Genomic DNA, 13,544 nt, shown 5'->3' on the forward strand with positions numbered 1-13,544 from the left:
AAGGTCAAGTATGGGAAGACATGGAAGGCCAAGCAAGTCGCTCTCAGAATGTTGTACGGTGGATGGGAAGAGGCTTACAATATGTTACCCAGGTTGCTGGGAGCGATGTCTTATAAAAACCCAGGAATGTACCACTATGTCCAAGATATTGAAGGAGTGTTCCGTCGTGCCTTTTGGACGTTTGGCCCATGCATTGCAGCTTTTGAGCATTGTCGACCGGTTCTGTCTATAGATGGGACATTCTTGACAGGGAAATACAAGGGCACACTCATGATAGCAATGGCACATGACGCTAACGATCAGGTGTTGCCTGTGGCATTTGCTTTGGTCTCCGTGGAGAACCAAGACAACTGAGAATGGTTCATGAGACTTGTTAGGAGCACGGTCATTCCTCCGAATAGGGAGGTATGCATCATATCCGATCGGCACCAAGGCATATTGAAGGCCGTGGATATTCATATTCCAGGGCATGCGAGGCTTCACCACCGATGGTGTATGAGGCACTTTGTTGCAAACTTTTACAGAGCTTGCAAAAACAAGGATCTTTGCAAGGATCTTAACTCCGCATGTGTAGCCTTCTCCGTTAAGTCATTCACGACACGCTTGAACAAAATCTATGAGAAGGCAAACAAAGGTGGGAAAGATTTCTTAGAAAGGAATATTGATGAGAGACACAAGTGGTCACGGGCATGTGACGAAGGAGGCATGAGATATGGTGACATGACAAGCAATCTTGTTGAGTGCTTCAACTTTGTCTTGAAGGGTGCCTGTCAGTTTCCGGTGACGGCAATAGCGGAATATACCTTTTACAAGCTAAATGAGTATTTTTTGAAGCACTCCGATGAAATCGACAAGTTGATTGCTGATAGTGAGAAGCCTCCCAATGAAATTTATCCGAAGAAGGTTGCCGAGTGGCTGGAGTTTCAGAGAGACAAGTCAGCCATCCAGTGAGTCACTTGTTTTGATAATGTAGAAATGAAATACCAAGTGGATGAGCTAGGTGGGACAACTAGAGATGGACAATCATATGGTGGTCGCTCATTTAAGGTGGCTCTTAGGACAAGACATTGCACTTGTGAGCTGCCTAGTAAGTACCGCTGTCCATGCTCACACATGATGTCGGCGGCCCGCATCAGGAATGTGGATATCTCCGATGGAGTAGTTGTAAGGTTGCATGAATTCAACTTGCAAACTCATAAGTTAACATGGGCGTCTAGATTTCACCCTTTTCTGGATGCATCGCAGTGGCCAGAGTATCACGGTCCTAACATTAGGCCCGATCCGGAGATGATGGTACAACCCAAGGGTAGAAGGAGAACAAAGCGATGCAGGAATGATATGGATGACCTCATGAGCACCAGAGAGTTTGGTAGTGGACATTTCATGGAGCCACGTGATAGGAACCAATGCGGTGGGTGCAATGAAAAGACACACAACAAAAGGGCTTGCCAAACAAACAAAACTTCAAAAGGGCACAATGCTTCTTCAAGTGGTGGCCGAGGTTCTGGTGATGGCCTCGGCGGTGGCCGAGGTTCCGGTGATGGCCTTGGCGGTGGCCGAGGTTCCGGTGGTGGCCTTGGTGGTGGTCGAGGTTCCGGTGATGGCCTTGGTGGTGGCCGAGGTTCCGGTGGTGGCCTTGGTGGTGGTCGACGACGAGTTACCGGTGATGGTGCTCGTGGTATGGGTAGAGGTTCTGATGGTGGCCGAGGATCCAGGGGTGGTCATGGTCGAGGACGAGTTACCGGTGATGGTGCTCGTGGTAGGGGTAGAGGTTCTGGTGGTGGTAGAGGAGGTTTCATGGGTAGAGGCCGTGGTAATGCTAGAGGAATGTTTGGATACCTAGCTGGACCATTTCCGTACGTGGTTACACTTCATAATTATTTTCATGTTTCCCAATATTATTTCCATGTTTTTTTGTCCTTACTAACTGATGTCTTGTAATTTTTCATAGATATGGCGGCTTCTCAACCCAACAAGGCAACAATGAAGGGGCTTGAGGATGGCGAAGGTGAGATGGCGGGGTGGTGGGAGAAGGCTGCGAAGAAGCTGAGAGAGGAGGATGAAGCCGCACTAAAGAAGAAGAAGGAAGAGGAGCTTGAAGCTGAGAATCAGGAATTGTTGAGAGCGTCATATGAGTGTCGCGCTAGGCAGAAAGCGTTGGTGAGGAAATGTGAGGAGGCACAAAAGAAGCGTCAAAAGGATTTTGAAGAAAGAACCATCAAGCTTTGGGCATTCGCAGCTGAAAAACAGGAGAGGAAGAACAAGATATTCATGGAGAGGGTGGTTAAGGAGGCTCATCTCATAAGGAAAAGGGAGGAGGAGGAAGAAGAAGAGAGGAAGAAGAAGAAGGGAAAGGGGCCTTGCTCTACACAATAGAGCTATGATGTGAACTGTGCCATGCTTTGGACCTTCGTGTGCATTTCATCTTGAACCTTGTTGTTGCCTAGACTCCTTTATGTGGTGAGCTATGTGTACTCTAAATTGCTTCGGACTCCTCTATGTGTACTCCTTTATGTGGTGAACTATGTGATGTCACAATTGCTCTAGACTCCTCTATGTGTACTCTTTTATGTGGTGAACTATGTGATGTCACAATTGCTCTAGACTCCTCTATGTGTATTACTTTATTTGATGAACTATGTGTACCACCAAATTGCTTTGGAGTTTGTTTTTGACTTCCTGTTCTGACGGAAACGCCAAACCAGTTGGTGTTTTACTGCACTTTGGCAATGCCAACGGCCACGGCATTGCAGACCTACATAGAAACGCTGCATTTGTCTTGGCGTTCCTTTAAGACAGAAGCTGCCTGGGGTTCCTCCACGAAACGTTGTGGTGTACGCTTGCAACGCCAAAGGTCCTGGCGTTTCTGTTGGGGAACGTTGCATAAAATAAAATTTTCCTACATTCACCAAGATCCATCTATGAGTTCATCTAGCAACGAGAGAGAGAGATGCATCTACATACCCTTGTAGATCGCGTGCGGAAGCGTTCAAGAGAACGGGGTTGAGGGAGTCGTTCTCGTCGTGATCCTATCACCGGAGATCCTAGCGCCGAACGGACGGCACCTCCGCATTCAACACACGTACGGTCAGCGTGACGTCTCCTCCGTCTTGATCCAGCAAGGGGGAAGGAGAGGTTGATGAAGATCCAGCAGCACGACGGCGTGGTGGTGGATGCAGCAGGGCTCCGGCAGGGCTTCGCCAAGCAACTGTGGGAGGAGGAAGAGGTGTAGCAGGGGGAGGGAGGCGCCAAGACTCAGGGTTCGGCTGCCCTCCCTCCCCCATCCTTTATATAGGCCCCCTGGGGGGTGCGCCGGCCCTGGAGATGGATCTCCCAAGGGGGGGGCCAGGGGGGTGGAGTGCCCCCCAAGGCAAGTGGTGCGCCCCCCCACCCTAGGGTTTCCAACCCTAGGCGCAGGGGGGGCCAAGGGGGGGGCGCACCAGCCCAATAGGGGCTGGTTCCCCTCCCACTTCAGCCCACGGGGCCCTCCGGGATAGGTGGCCCCACCCGGTGGACCCCCGGGACCCTTCCGGTGGTCCCGGTACAATACCGGGTGACCCCGAAACTTTCCCGATGGCCGAAATAACACTTCCTATATATAATTCTTTACCTCCGGACCATTCCGGAACTCCTCGTGACATCCGGGATCTCATCCGGGACTCCGAACAACATTCGGTATGCTGCATACTCATATTCACACAACCCTAGCATCACCGAACCTTAAGTGTGTAGACCCTACGGGTTCGGGAGACATGTAGACATGACCGAGACGGCTCTCCGATCAATAACCAACAGCGGGATCTGGATACCCATGTTGGCTCCCACATACTCCTCGATGATCTCATCGGATGAACCACGATGTCGAGGATTCAAGCAACCCCGTATACTATTCCCTTTGTCAGACGGTATGTTACTTGCCCGAGATTCGATCGTTGGTATCCCAATACCTCGTTCAATCTCATTACCGGCAAGTCACTTTACTCGTACCGTAATGCATGATCCCGTGACCAGACACTTGGTCACTTTGAGCTCATTATGATGATGCACTACCGAGTGGGCCCTAGTGATACCTCTCTGTAATACGGAGTGACAAATCCCAGTCTTGATCCGTGTCAACCCAACAGACACTTTCGGAGATACCTGTAGTGCACCTTTATAGTCACCCAATTACATTGCAACGTTTGGTACACCCAAAGCACTCCTACGGTATCCGGGAATTACACGATCTCATGGTCTAAGGAAGAGATACTTGACATTGAAAAAGCTCTAGCAAAACGAACTACACGATCTTGTGCTATGCTTAGGATTGGGTCTTGTCCATCACATCATTCTCCTAATGATATGATCCCGTTATCAATGACATCCAATGTCCATAGTCAGGAAACCATGACTATCTGTTGATCAACGAGCTAGTCAACTAGAGGCTCACTAGGGACATGTTGTGGTCTAAGTATTCACACGTGTATTACGATTTCCGGATAATACAATTAAAGCATGAATAAAAGAAAACTATCATGAACAAAGAAATATAATAATAATCCTTTTATTATTGCCTCTAGGGCATATTTCCAACAGTCTCCCACTTGCACTAGAGTCAATAATCTAGTTACATTGTGATGTATCGAACACCCATAGAGTTCTGGTGTTGATCATGTTTTGCTCGCGGAAGAGGTTTAGTCAACGGATCTGTGATCATGTTTTGCTCGCGGAAGAGGTTTAGTCAACGGATCTGGGACATTCAGATCCGTATATACTCTGCAAATATCTATGTCTCCATCTTGAACATTTTCACGGATGGAGTTGAAACGACGCTTGATGTGCCTAGTTTTCTTGTGAAACCTGGGCTCCTTGGCAAGGGCAATAGCTCCAGTGTTGTCACAGAAGAGAGTGATCGGCCCCGACGCATTGGGTATGACTCCTAGGTCGGTGATGAACTCCTTCATCCATATTGCTTCATGCGCTGCCTCCGAGGCTGCCATGTACTCTGCTTCACATGTAGATCCCGCCACGACGCTCTGCTTGCAACTGCACCAGCTTACTGCTCCACGATTCAACATAAACACGTATCCGGTTTGTGACTTAGAGTCATCCAGATCTGTGTCGAAGCTAGCGTCGACGTAACCCTTTACAACGAGCTCTTCGTCACCTCCATAAACGAGAAACATGTCATCTGTCCTTTTCAGGTACTTTAGGATATTCTTGACCGCTGTCCAGTGTTCCTTGCCGGGATTACTTTGGTACCTACCTACCAAACTTATGGCAAGGTTTACATCTGGTCTGGTACACAGCATGGCATACATAATAGATCCTATGGCTGAGGCATAGGGGATGACACTCATCTCTTCTTTATCTTTTGTCGTGGTCGGGCATTGAGCCGAGCTCAATCTCACACCTTGCAATACAGGCAAGAACCCTTTCTTGGACTGATCCATTTTGAACTTCTTCAAAATCTTATCAAGGTATGTGCTTTGTGAAAGACCTATGAGGCGTCTCGATCTATCCCTATAGATCTTGATGCCTAATATGTAAGCAGCTTCTCCAAGGTCCTTCATTGAAAAACACTTATTCAAGTAGGCCTTAATGATGTCCAAGAATTCTATATCATTTCCCATCAAAAGTATGTCATCTACATATAATATGAGAAATGCTACAGAGCTCCCACTCACTTTCTTGTAAACGCAGGCTTCTCCATAAGTCTGCATAAACCCAAACGCTTTGATCATCTCATCAAAGTGAATGTTCCAACTCCGAGATGCTTGCACCAGCCCATAAATGGATCGCTGGAGCTTGCATACTTTGTTAGCATTCTTAGGATCGACAAAACCTTCCGGCTGCATCATATACAGCTCTTCCTTAAGATAACCGTTAAGGAATGCCGTTTTGACGTCCATCTGCCATATCTCATAATCATAGTATGCGGCAATTGCTAACATGATTCGGACGGACTTAAGCTTCATTACGGGAGAGAAAGTCTCATCGTAGTCAACTCCTTGAACTTGCCGATAACCCTTAGCGACAAGTCGAGCTTTATAGATGGTGACATTACCATCCGCGTCTGTCTTCTTCTTAAAGATCCATTTGTTTTCTATCGCTCGCCGATCATCGGGCAAGTCAGTCAAAGTCCATACTTTGTTTTCATACATGGATTCTATCTCGGATTGCATGGATTCTAGCCATTTGTTGGAATCTGGGCCCGCCATCGCTTCTTCATAGTTCGAAGGTTCACCGTTGTCTAACATCATGATTTCCAGGACAGGGTTGCCATACCGCTCTGGTGTGGAACGTGTCCTTGTGGACCTACGAAGTTCAGTAGCAACTTTATCCGAAGTACCTTGATCATCATCATTAATTTCCTCTCCAGTCGGTGTAGGCACCACAGGAACATTTTCCTAAGCTGCACTACTTTCCGGTTCAAGAGGTAGTACTTCATCGAGTTCTACTTTCCTCCCACTTACTCCTTTTGAGAGAAACTCTTTTTCCAGAAAGGATCCGTTTTTGGAAACAAAGATCTTGCCTTCGGATCTAAGGTAGAAGGTATACCCAATGGTTTCCTTGGGGTATCCTATGAAGACGTATTTTTCCGACTTGGGTTCAAGCTTTTCAGGTTGAAGTTTCTTGACATAAGCATCGCATCCCCAAACTTTTAGAAACGACGGCTTAGGTTTCTTCCCAAACCATAATTCATACGGTGTTGTCTCAACGGATTTAGACGGTGCCCTATTTAAAGTGAATGTAGCTGTCTCTAGAGCGTATCCCCAAAATGATAGCGGTAAATCAGTAAGAGACATCATAGATCGCACCATATCCAACAGAGTGCGATTATGACGTTCGGACACACCGTTACGCTGAGGTGTTCCAGGCGGCGTGAGTTGTGAAACGATTCCACATTTTTTTAAGTGTGTACCAAATTCATGACTTAAATATTCTCCTCCACGATCTGATTGTAAGAATTTTATCTTTCGGTCACGTTGATTCTCTACTTCATTCTGAAATTCCTTGAACTTTTCAAAGGTCTCAGACTTATGTTTCATCAAGTAGACATACCCATATCTACTTAAGTCATCAGTGAGAGTGAGAACATAATGATATCCTCCGCGAGCCTCAACACTCATTGGACCACACACATTAGTATGTACGATTTCCAATAAGTTGGTTGCTCGCTCCATAGTTCCGGAGAACGGAGTCTTGGTCATTTTGCCCATAAGGCATGGTTCGCATGTGTCAAATGATTCATAATCGAGAGACTCTAAAAGTCCATCAGCATGGATCTTCTTCATGCGCTTGACACCAATGTGACCAAGGCGGCAGTGCCACAAGTATGTGGGACTATCGTTATCAACTTTACATCTTTTGGTATTCACACTATGAATATGTGTAACATTACGTTCGAGATCCATTAAGAATAAACCATTGACCACCGGGGCATGACCATAAAACATATCTCTCATATAAATAGAACAACCATTATTCTCGGATTTAAATGAGTAGCCATCTCGCATTAAACGAGATCCAGATACAATGTTCATGCTCAAACTTGGCACTAAATAACAATTATTGAGGTTTAAAACTAATCCCGTAGGTAAATGCAGAGGTAGCGTGCCGACGTCGATCACATCGACCTTGGAACCATTCCCGACGCGCATCGTCACCTCGTCCTTCGCCAGTCTCCGTTTATTCCGCAGCTCCTGCTGTGAGTTACAAATATGAGCAACGACACCGGTATCAAATACCCAGGAGTTACTACGAGTACTGGTAAGGTACACATCAATTACATGTATATCACATATACCTTTAGTGTTGCCGGCCTTCTTGTCCGCTAAGTATTTGGGGCAGTTCCGCTTCCAGTGACCCTTCCCTTTGCAATAAAAACACTCAGTCTCAGGCTTGGGACCATTCTTTGACTTCTTCCCTGCAACTGGCTTACCGGGCGCGGCAACATCTTTGCCGTCCTTCTTGAAGTTCTTCTTACCTTTGCCCTTCTTGAACTTAGTGGTCTTATTGACCATCAACACTTAAAGTTCTTTCTTGATTTCAACCTCTGCTGACTTCAGCATTGAAAATACTTCAGGAATGGTCTTTACTATCCCCTGCATATTGTAGTTCATCACAAAGCTCTTGTAGCTTGCTGGGAGCGACTGAAGGATTCTGTCAATGACCGCCTCGTCCGGGAGGTTAATGTCCAGCTGGGACAGGCGGTTGTGCAACCCAGACATTTTGAGTATGTGCTCACTGACAGAACTATTTTCCTCCATCTTACAACTATAGAATTTGTCGGAGACTTCATATCTCTCGACCCGGGCATGAGCTTGGAAAACCATTTTCAGCTCCTCGAACATCTCATATGCTCCATGTTGCTAACGCTTTTGGAGCCCCGGTTCTAAGTTGTAAAGCATGTCGCACTGAACGAGGGAGTAATCATCAGCACGTGACTGCCAAGCATTCATAACGTCTTGGTTCTCTGGGATGGGTGCTTCACCTAGCGGTCCTTCTAGGACATATGCTTTCTTGGCTGCTATGAGGATGATCCCCAGGTTCCGGACCCAGTCCGAATAGTTCTGTCATCATCTTTCAGCTTGGTTTTCTCTAGGAACGCGTTGAAGTTCATGTTGACATGAGCGTTGGCCATTTGATCTACAAGACATATTTCGCAAAGATTTTAGACTAAGTTCATGATAATTAAGTTCATCTAATAAAATTATTTAATGAACTCCCACTCAGATTTGACATCCCTCTAGTCATCTAAGTGTTACACGATCCGAGTCGACTAGGTCGTGTCCGGTCATCACGTGAGACGGACTAGTCATCATCGGTGAACATCTCCATGTTGATCGTATCTTCCATACGACTCATGTTCGACCTTTCGGTCTCTTGTGTTCCGAGGCCATGTTTGTACATGCTAGGCTCGTCAAGTTAACCCAAAGTGTTTATGCATGTGTAAAATTGTCTTACACCCGTTGTATGTGAACGTAAGGATCTATAACACCCGATCATCACGTGGTGCTTCGAAACGACGAACTTTAGCAACGGCGCACAGTTAGGGGGAACACTTTCTTGAAATTATTATAAGGGATCATCTTATTTACTACCTCCGTTCTAAGTAAACAAGATGCATAAAACATAATAAACATCACATGCAATTATATAAAGTAGTGACATGATATGGCCAATATCATATAGCTCCTTTGATCTCCATCTTCGGGGCTCCATGATCATCTTCGTCACCGGCATGACACCATGATCTCCATCATCATGATCTCCATCATCGTGCCTCCATGAAGTTGCTCGCCAACTATTACTTCTACTACTATAGCTAATGGTTTAGCAATAAAGTAAAGTAATTACATGGCGTTAAATCATTGACACGCAGGTCATACAATAATTAAGACAACTCCTATGGCTCCTGCCGGTTGTCATACTCATCGAAATGCCAGTCGTGATTCCTATTACAAGAACATGATCTCATACATCACAATATATCATTCATCATTCATCAAAACTTCTGGCCATATCACATCACATGACAATTGCTGCAAAAGCAAGTTAGACGTCCTCTAATTGTTGTTGCATCTTTTACATGGCTGCAATTGGGTTCTAGCAAGAACGTTTTCTTACCTACGAATAACCACAACGTGATTTTGTCAACTTCTATTTACCCTTCATAAGAACCATTTTCATCGAATCCGCTCCAACTAAAGTAGGAGAGACAGACACCCGCTAGCCACCTTATGCAACTAGTGCATGTCAGTCGGTGGAACCTGTCTCACGTAAGCGTACATGTAAGGTTGGTCCGGGCCGCTTCATCCCACAATACCGCTGAAGCAAGAAAAGACTAGTAGTGGCAATCAAGTTGACAAGATCTACGCCCACAAGAGATTTGTGTTCTACTCGTGCAATAGAGAACTATGCATAGACCTAGATCATGATGCCACTGTTGGGGAACGTTGCATAAAATAAAATTTTCATACATTCACCAAGATCCATCTATGAGTTCATCTAGCAACGAGAGAGAGAGATGCATCTACATACCCTTGTAGATCGCGTGCGGAAGCGTTCAAGAGAACAGGGTTGAGGGAGTCGTTCTCGTCGTGATCCTATCACCGGAGATCCTAGCGCCGAACAGACGGCACCTCCGCGTTCAACACACGTACGGTCAGTGTGACGTCTCCTCCGTCTTGATCCAGCAAGGGGGAAGGAGAGGTTGATGAAGATCCAGCAGCACGACGGCGTGATGGTGGATGCAGCAGGGCTCCGGCAGGGCTTCGCCAAGCAACTGTGGGAGGAGGAAGAGGTGTAGCAGGGGGAGGGAGGCGCCAAGGCTCAGGGTGCGGCTGCCCTTCCTCCCCCCTCCTCTTTATAGGCCCCCTGGGGGGTGCGCCGGCCCTGGAGATGGATCTCCCAAGGGGGGGCGGCGGCCAGGGGGGTGGAGTGCCCCCCAAGGCAAGTGGTGTGCCCCCCACCCTAGGGTTTCCAACCCTAGGCGCAGGGGGGGCCCAAAGGGGGGCGCACCAGCCCACTAGGGGCTGGTTCCCCTCCCACTTCAGCCCACGGGGCCCTCCGGGATAGGTGGCCCCACCCAGTGGACCCCCGGGACCCTTCCGGTGGTCCCGGTACAATACCGGGTGACCCCGAAACTTTCCCGATGGCCGAAACAACACTTCCTATATATAATTCTTTACCTCCGGACCATTCCGGAACTCCTCGTGACGTACGGGATCTCATACGGGACTCCGAACAACATTCGGTATGCTGCATACTCATATTCATACAACCCTAGCGTCACCGAACCTTAAGTGTGTAGACCCTACGGGTTCGGGAGACATGTAGACATGACCGAGACGGCTCTCCGGTCAATAACCAACAGCGGTATCTGGATACCCATGTTGGCTCCCACATACTCCTCGATGATCTCATCGGATGAACCACGATGTCGAGGATTCAAGCAACCCCGTATACTATTCCCTTTGTCAGACGGTATGTTACTTGCCCGAGATTCGATCGTCGGTATCCCAATACCTCGTTCAATCTCGTTACCGGCAAGTCACTTTATTCGTACCGTAATGCATGATCCCGTGACCAGACACTTGGTCACTTTGAGCTCATTATGATGATGCACTACCGAGTGGGCCCTAGTGATACCTCTCCGTAATACGGAGTGACAAATCCCAGTCTCGATCCATGTCAACCCAACAGACACTTTTGGAGATACCTGTAGTGCACCTTTATAGTCACCCAGTTACGTTGCGACGTTTGGTACACCCAAAGCACTCCTACAGTATCCGGGAGTTACACGATCTCATGGTCTAAGGAAGAGATACTTGACATTGAAAAAGCTCTAGCAAAACGAACTACACGATCTTGTGCTATGCTTAAGATTGGGTCTTGTCCATCACATCATTCTCCTAATGATGTGATCCCGTTATCAATGACATCCAATGTCCATAGTCAGGAAACCATGACTATTTGTTGATCAACGAGCTAGTCAACTAGAGTCTCACTAGGGACATGTTGTGGTCTAAGTATTCACACGTGTATTACGATTTCCGGATAATACAATTATAGCATGAATAAAAGACAACTATCATGAACAAAGAAATATAATAATAATCCTTTTATTATTGCCTCTAGGGCATATTTCCAACAGTTTCCGCTCTACACAGAAACGCTTCACGTGGCTTGGCGTTCCTTTAAGACAGAAGCTGCCTGGGACACGTACAGGAAACGTTGCCGTTCACAGCAGAAATGCCAGGTACAGCTGGCGTTTCCAGGCCACATCAAAACGCCAACGTCTATGGCGTTTCTGACCTTCTATGCATATCACTCCAAACCATGCCAAGTACTGCAACAGATTATTAGTTTACAATATAAATGCCAAGTACAGCAACAGTATAGCAATGAGACATTTGAGCAACGAACTTAACATGATCCAGCTTACATAATAATTAACAAGTCTTGGTGACATAGAAATAATAAGTCCATCAGATATAGAACTAACAAGTTCGCTCCATCTGAAAAGCTAACTACATTTCTAGTTCACCAAATATAGAACTAACAAGCTCGCATCAGTCATCACTTCACTTCTTGCCTCTTTTCGCAGCCATGTTCCCCCTGTTGACGTAGCCCTCTGGAGTGTTCTGCCATCCAGGACGTCGGATGTTCCTTGAGCTAACTCGGCGTGCTTCTTGAGAAGGCTGAGAAGGTTGAGTTGGTTGTGGAGCATCTTCCATCTGCGAAGCCCCAAGCTCCACATAGTCCGGATCCGCATCGAAGTCTGTCTCCTCCTCTTCATCTTCCTGTTCATCAATCCGTGCTCGGCTGGAAGAAGGACAAGCGGAAGAAGAACGTGCTTGACTCGAAGATGGACGAGTGGAAGAAAGAACATCCATTTTATACTGAGCACGTGCACGCACATCCGTTGATGAACCTCCATGGCAAGAGAGTAAAGCGGCTAGTGTTCGGCAACGATTCACAACCTTCTGCAGAGGCAAAGGCATTGACATGTAAATATGCAAAAATAGTTCACATGATATAAAATAAATGTTCATATTAAAAAGGCCTCTAACCTGTAGAGTACTCCTAATGAGACCGTCCGTTTCTCTACCAGGTGGGCGGCCAAGCACCACATTACTATCATTGATACATCTCCATAGCTCCGTGCCCTGAATAAAACTTAAGTGACACACCACTCATGAAGAAATGACACATGTTCAAAAAAGAGACAAAAAGGCATACCACTCGGTCATGCAGAGGGCCATAATCTAGGTGCGATCCAATGGTCTCCCTAATAGAGTTGTTGAATGCACCATCAGCAGCCTCACTTGGCATTACTTCCAAACAATCGGCACGAGTCCAAGCACCCTTAAGGATAACTCTGTACTCTTTGCGAAGCCACTCCAAATGCCTTAAATATGCCCCCTCGTCGTTGTCAGGTGTGTGATCATCTTCAACTCGGGCATTCCTCTGAGCATTCCACATGTCACCACCCACATAAGATGGTGATCCTCCCAATTAATGACATTCTTGTTGTGTTGTCGGCTCGTCCTACAAAGCATGAGAAGTATCGGTATCAATTTCATTTTTCAGTGGTTACACATTGATCAACATATGGTACAAAAACTCTCAACTATGTAGCACCACACTTGTCTCAACATACTCCGGCGGGGTGCGTTGTTGTACTCCAAATTGCTTCGAAACACGATGTGGAAGATGCCACTCCACCGCATACAAGTATATCATGGGGCAACGCACACGCCAAAGATGTTGGTCACGAAAGCACATATTGCTCAAAGGGAACTGCCTAAGTACCATATACGGCCTCCAATTAACCTACATCACAACATGTCACTAGCCCATGCACAACAACAAAAAAACTGAATTGATAGCAAGGCATTTGATAATTACCTGGTTGTAAGTAAGCATGTCAAGCTCGCTTATGTATGCCTTGTACCGCCCCATGGCTGCGATACTAGACACTTGGACATTAGCCCACGTGTATGCGATAGTGGGATACCGCTCCTCATCCCCGTCAAAAGGCCACTCCCAAGGTT

The 13,544-nt window shown here is 46.7% G+C and overlaps 1 protein-coding gene across 1 annotated transcript; it reads right to left on the bottom strand.

The window, feature by feature from the left end:
• Positions 1-12,071: 12,071 nt before the first annotated feature.
• On the bottom strand, positions 12,072-12,990 carry LOC119292533. Its single transcript, XM_037571343.1, has 2 exons — positions 12,730-12,990; positions 12,072-12,656 (listed from the first exon to the last, which is right to left on the bottom strand). The coding sequence occupies exons 1-2, from the start codon at positions 12,970-12,972 to the stop codon at positions 12,072-12,074; spliced, it is 828 nt and encodes a 275-aa protein (XP_037427240.1). The 5' UTR covers positions 12,973-12,990.
• Between the last annotated feature and the right edge of the window lie 554 nt (positions 12,991-13,544).

The sequence above is a fragment of the Triticum dicoccoides genome, chromosome 4B (assembly GCF_002162155.2).
Source record: "Triticum dicoccoides isolate Atlit2015 ecotype Zavitan chromosome 4B, WEW_v2.0, whole genome shotgun sequence".
Taxonomy (NCBI): domain Eukaryota; kingdom Viridiplantae; phylum Streptophyta; class Magnoliopsida; order Poales; family Poaceae; genus Triticum; species Triticum dicoccoides.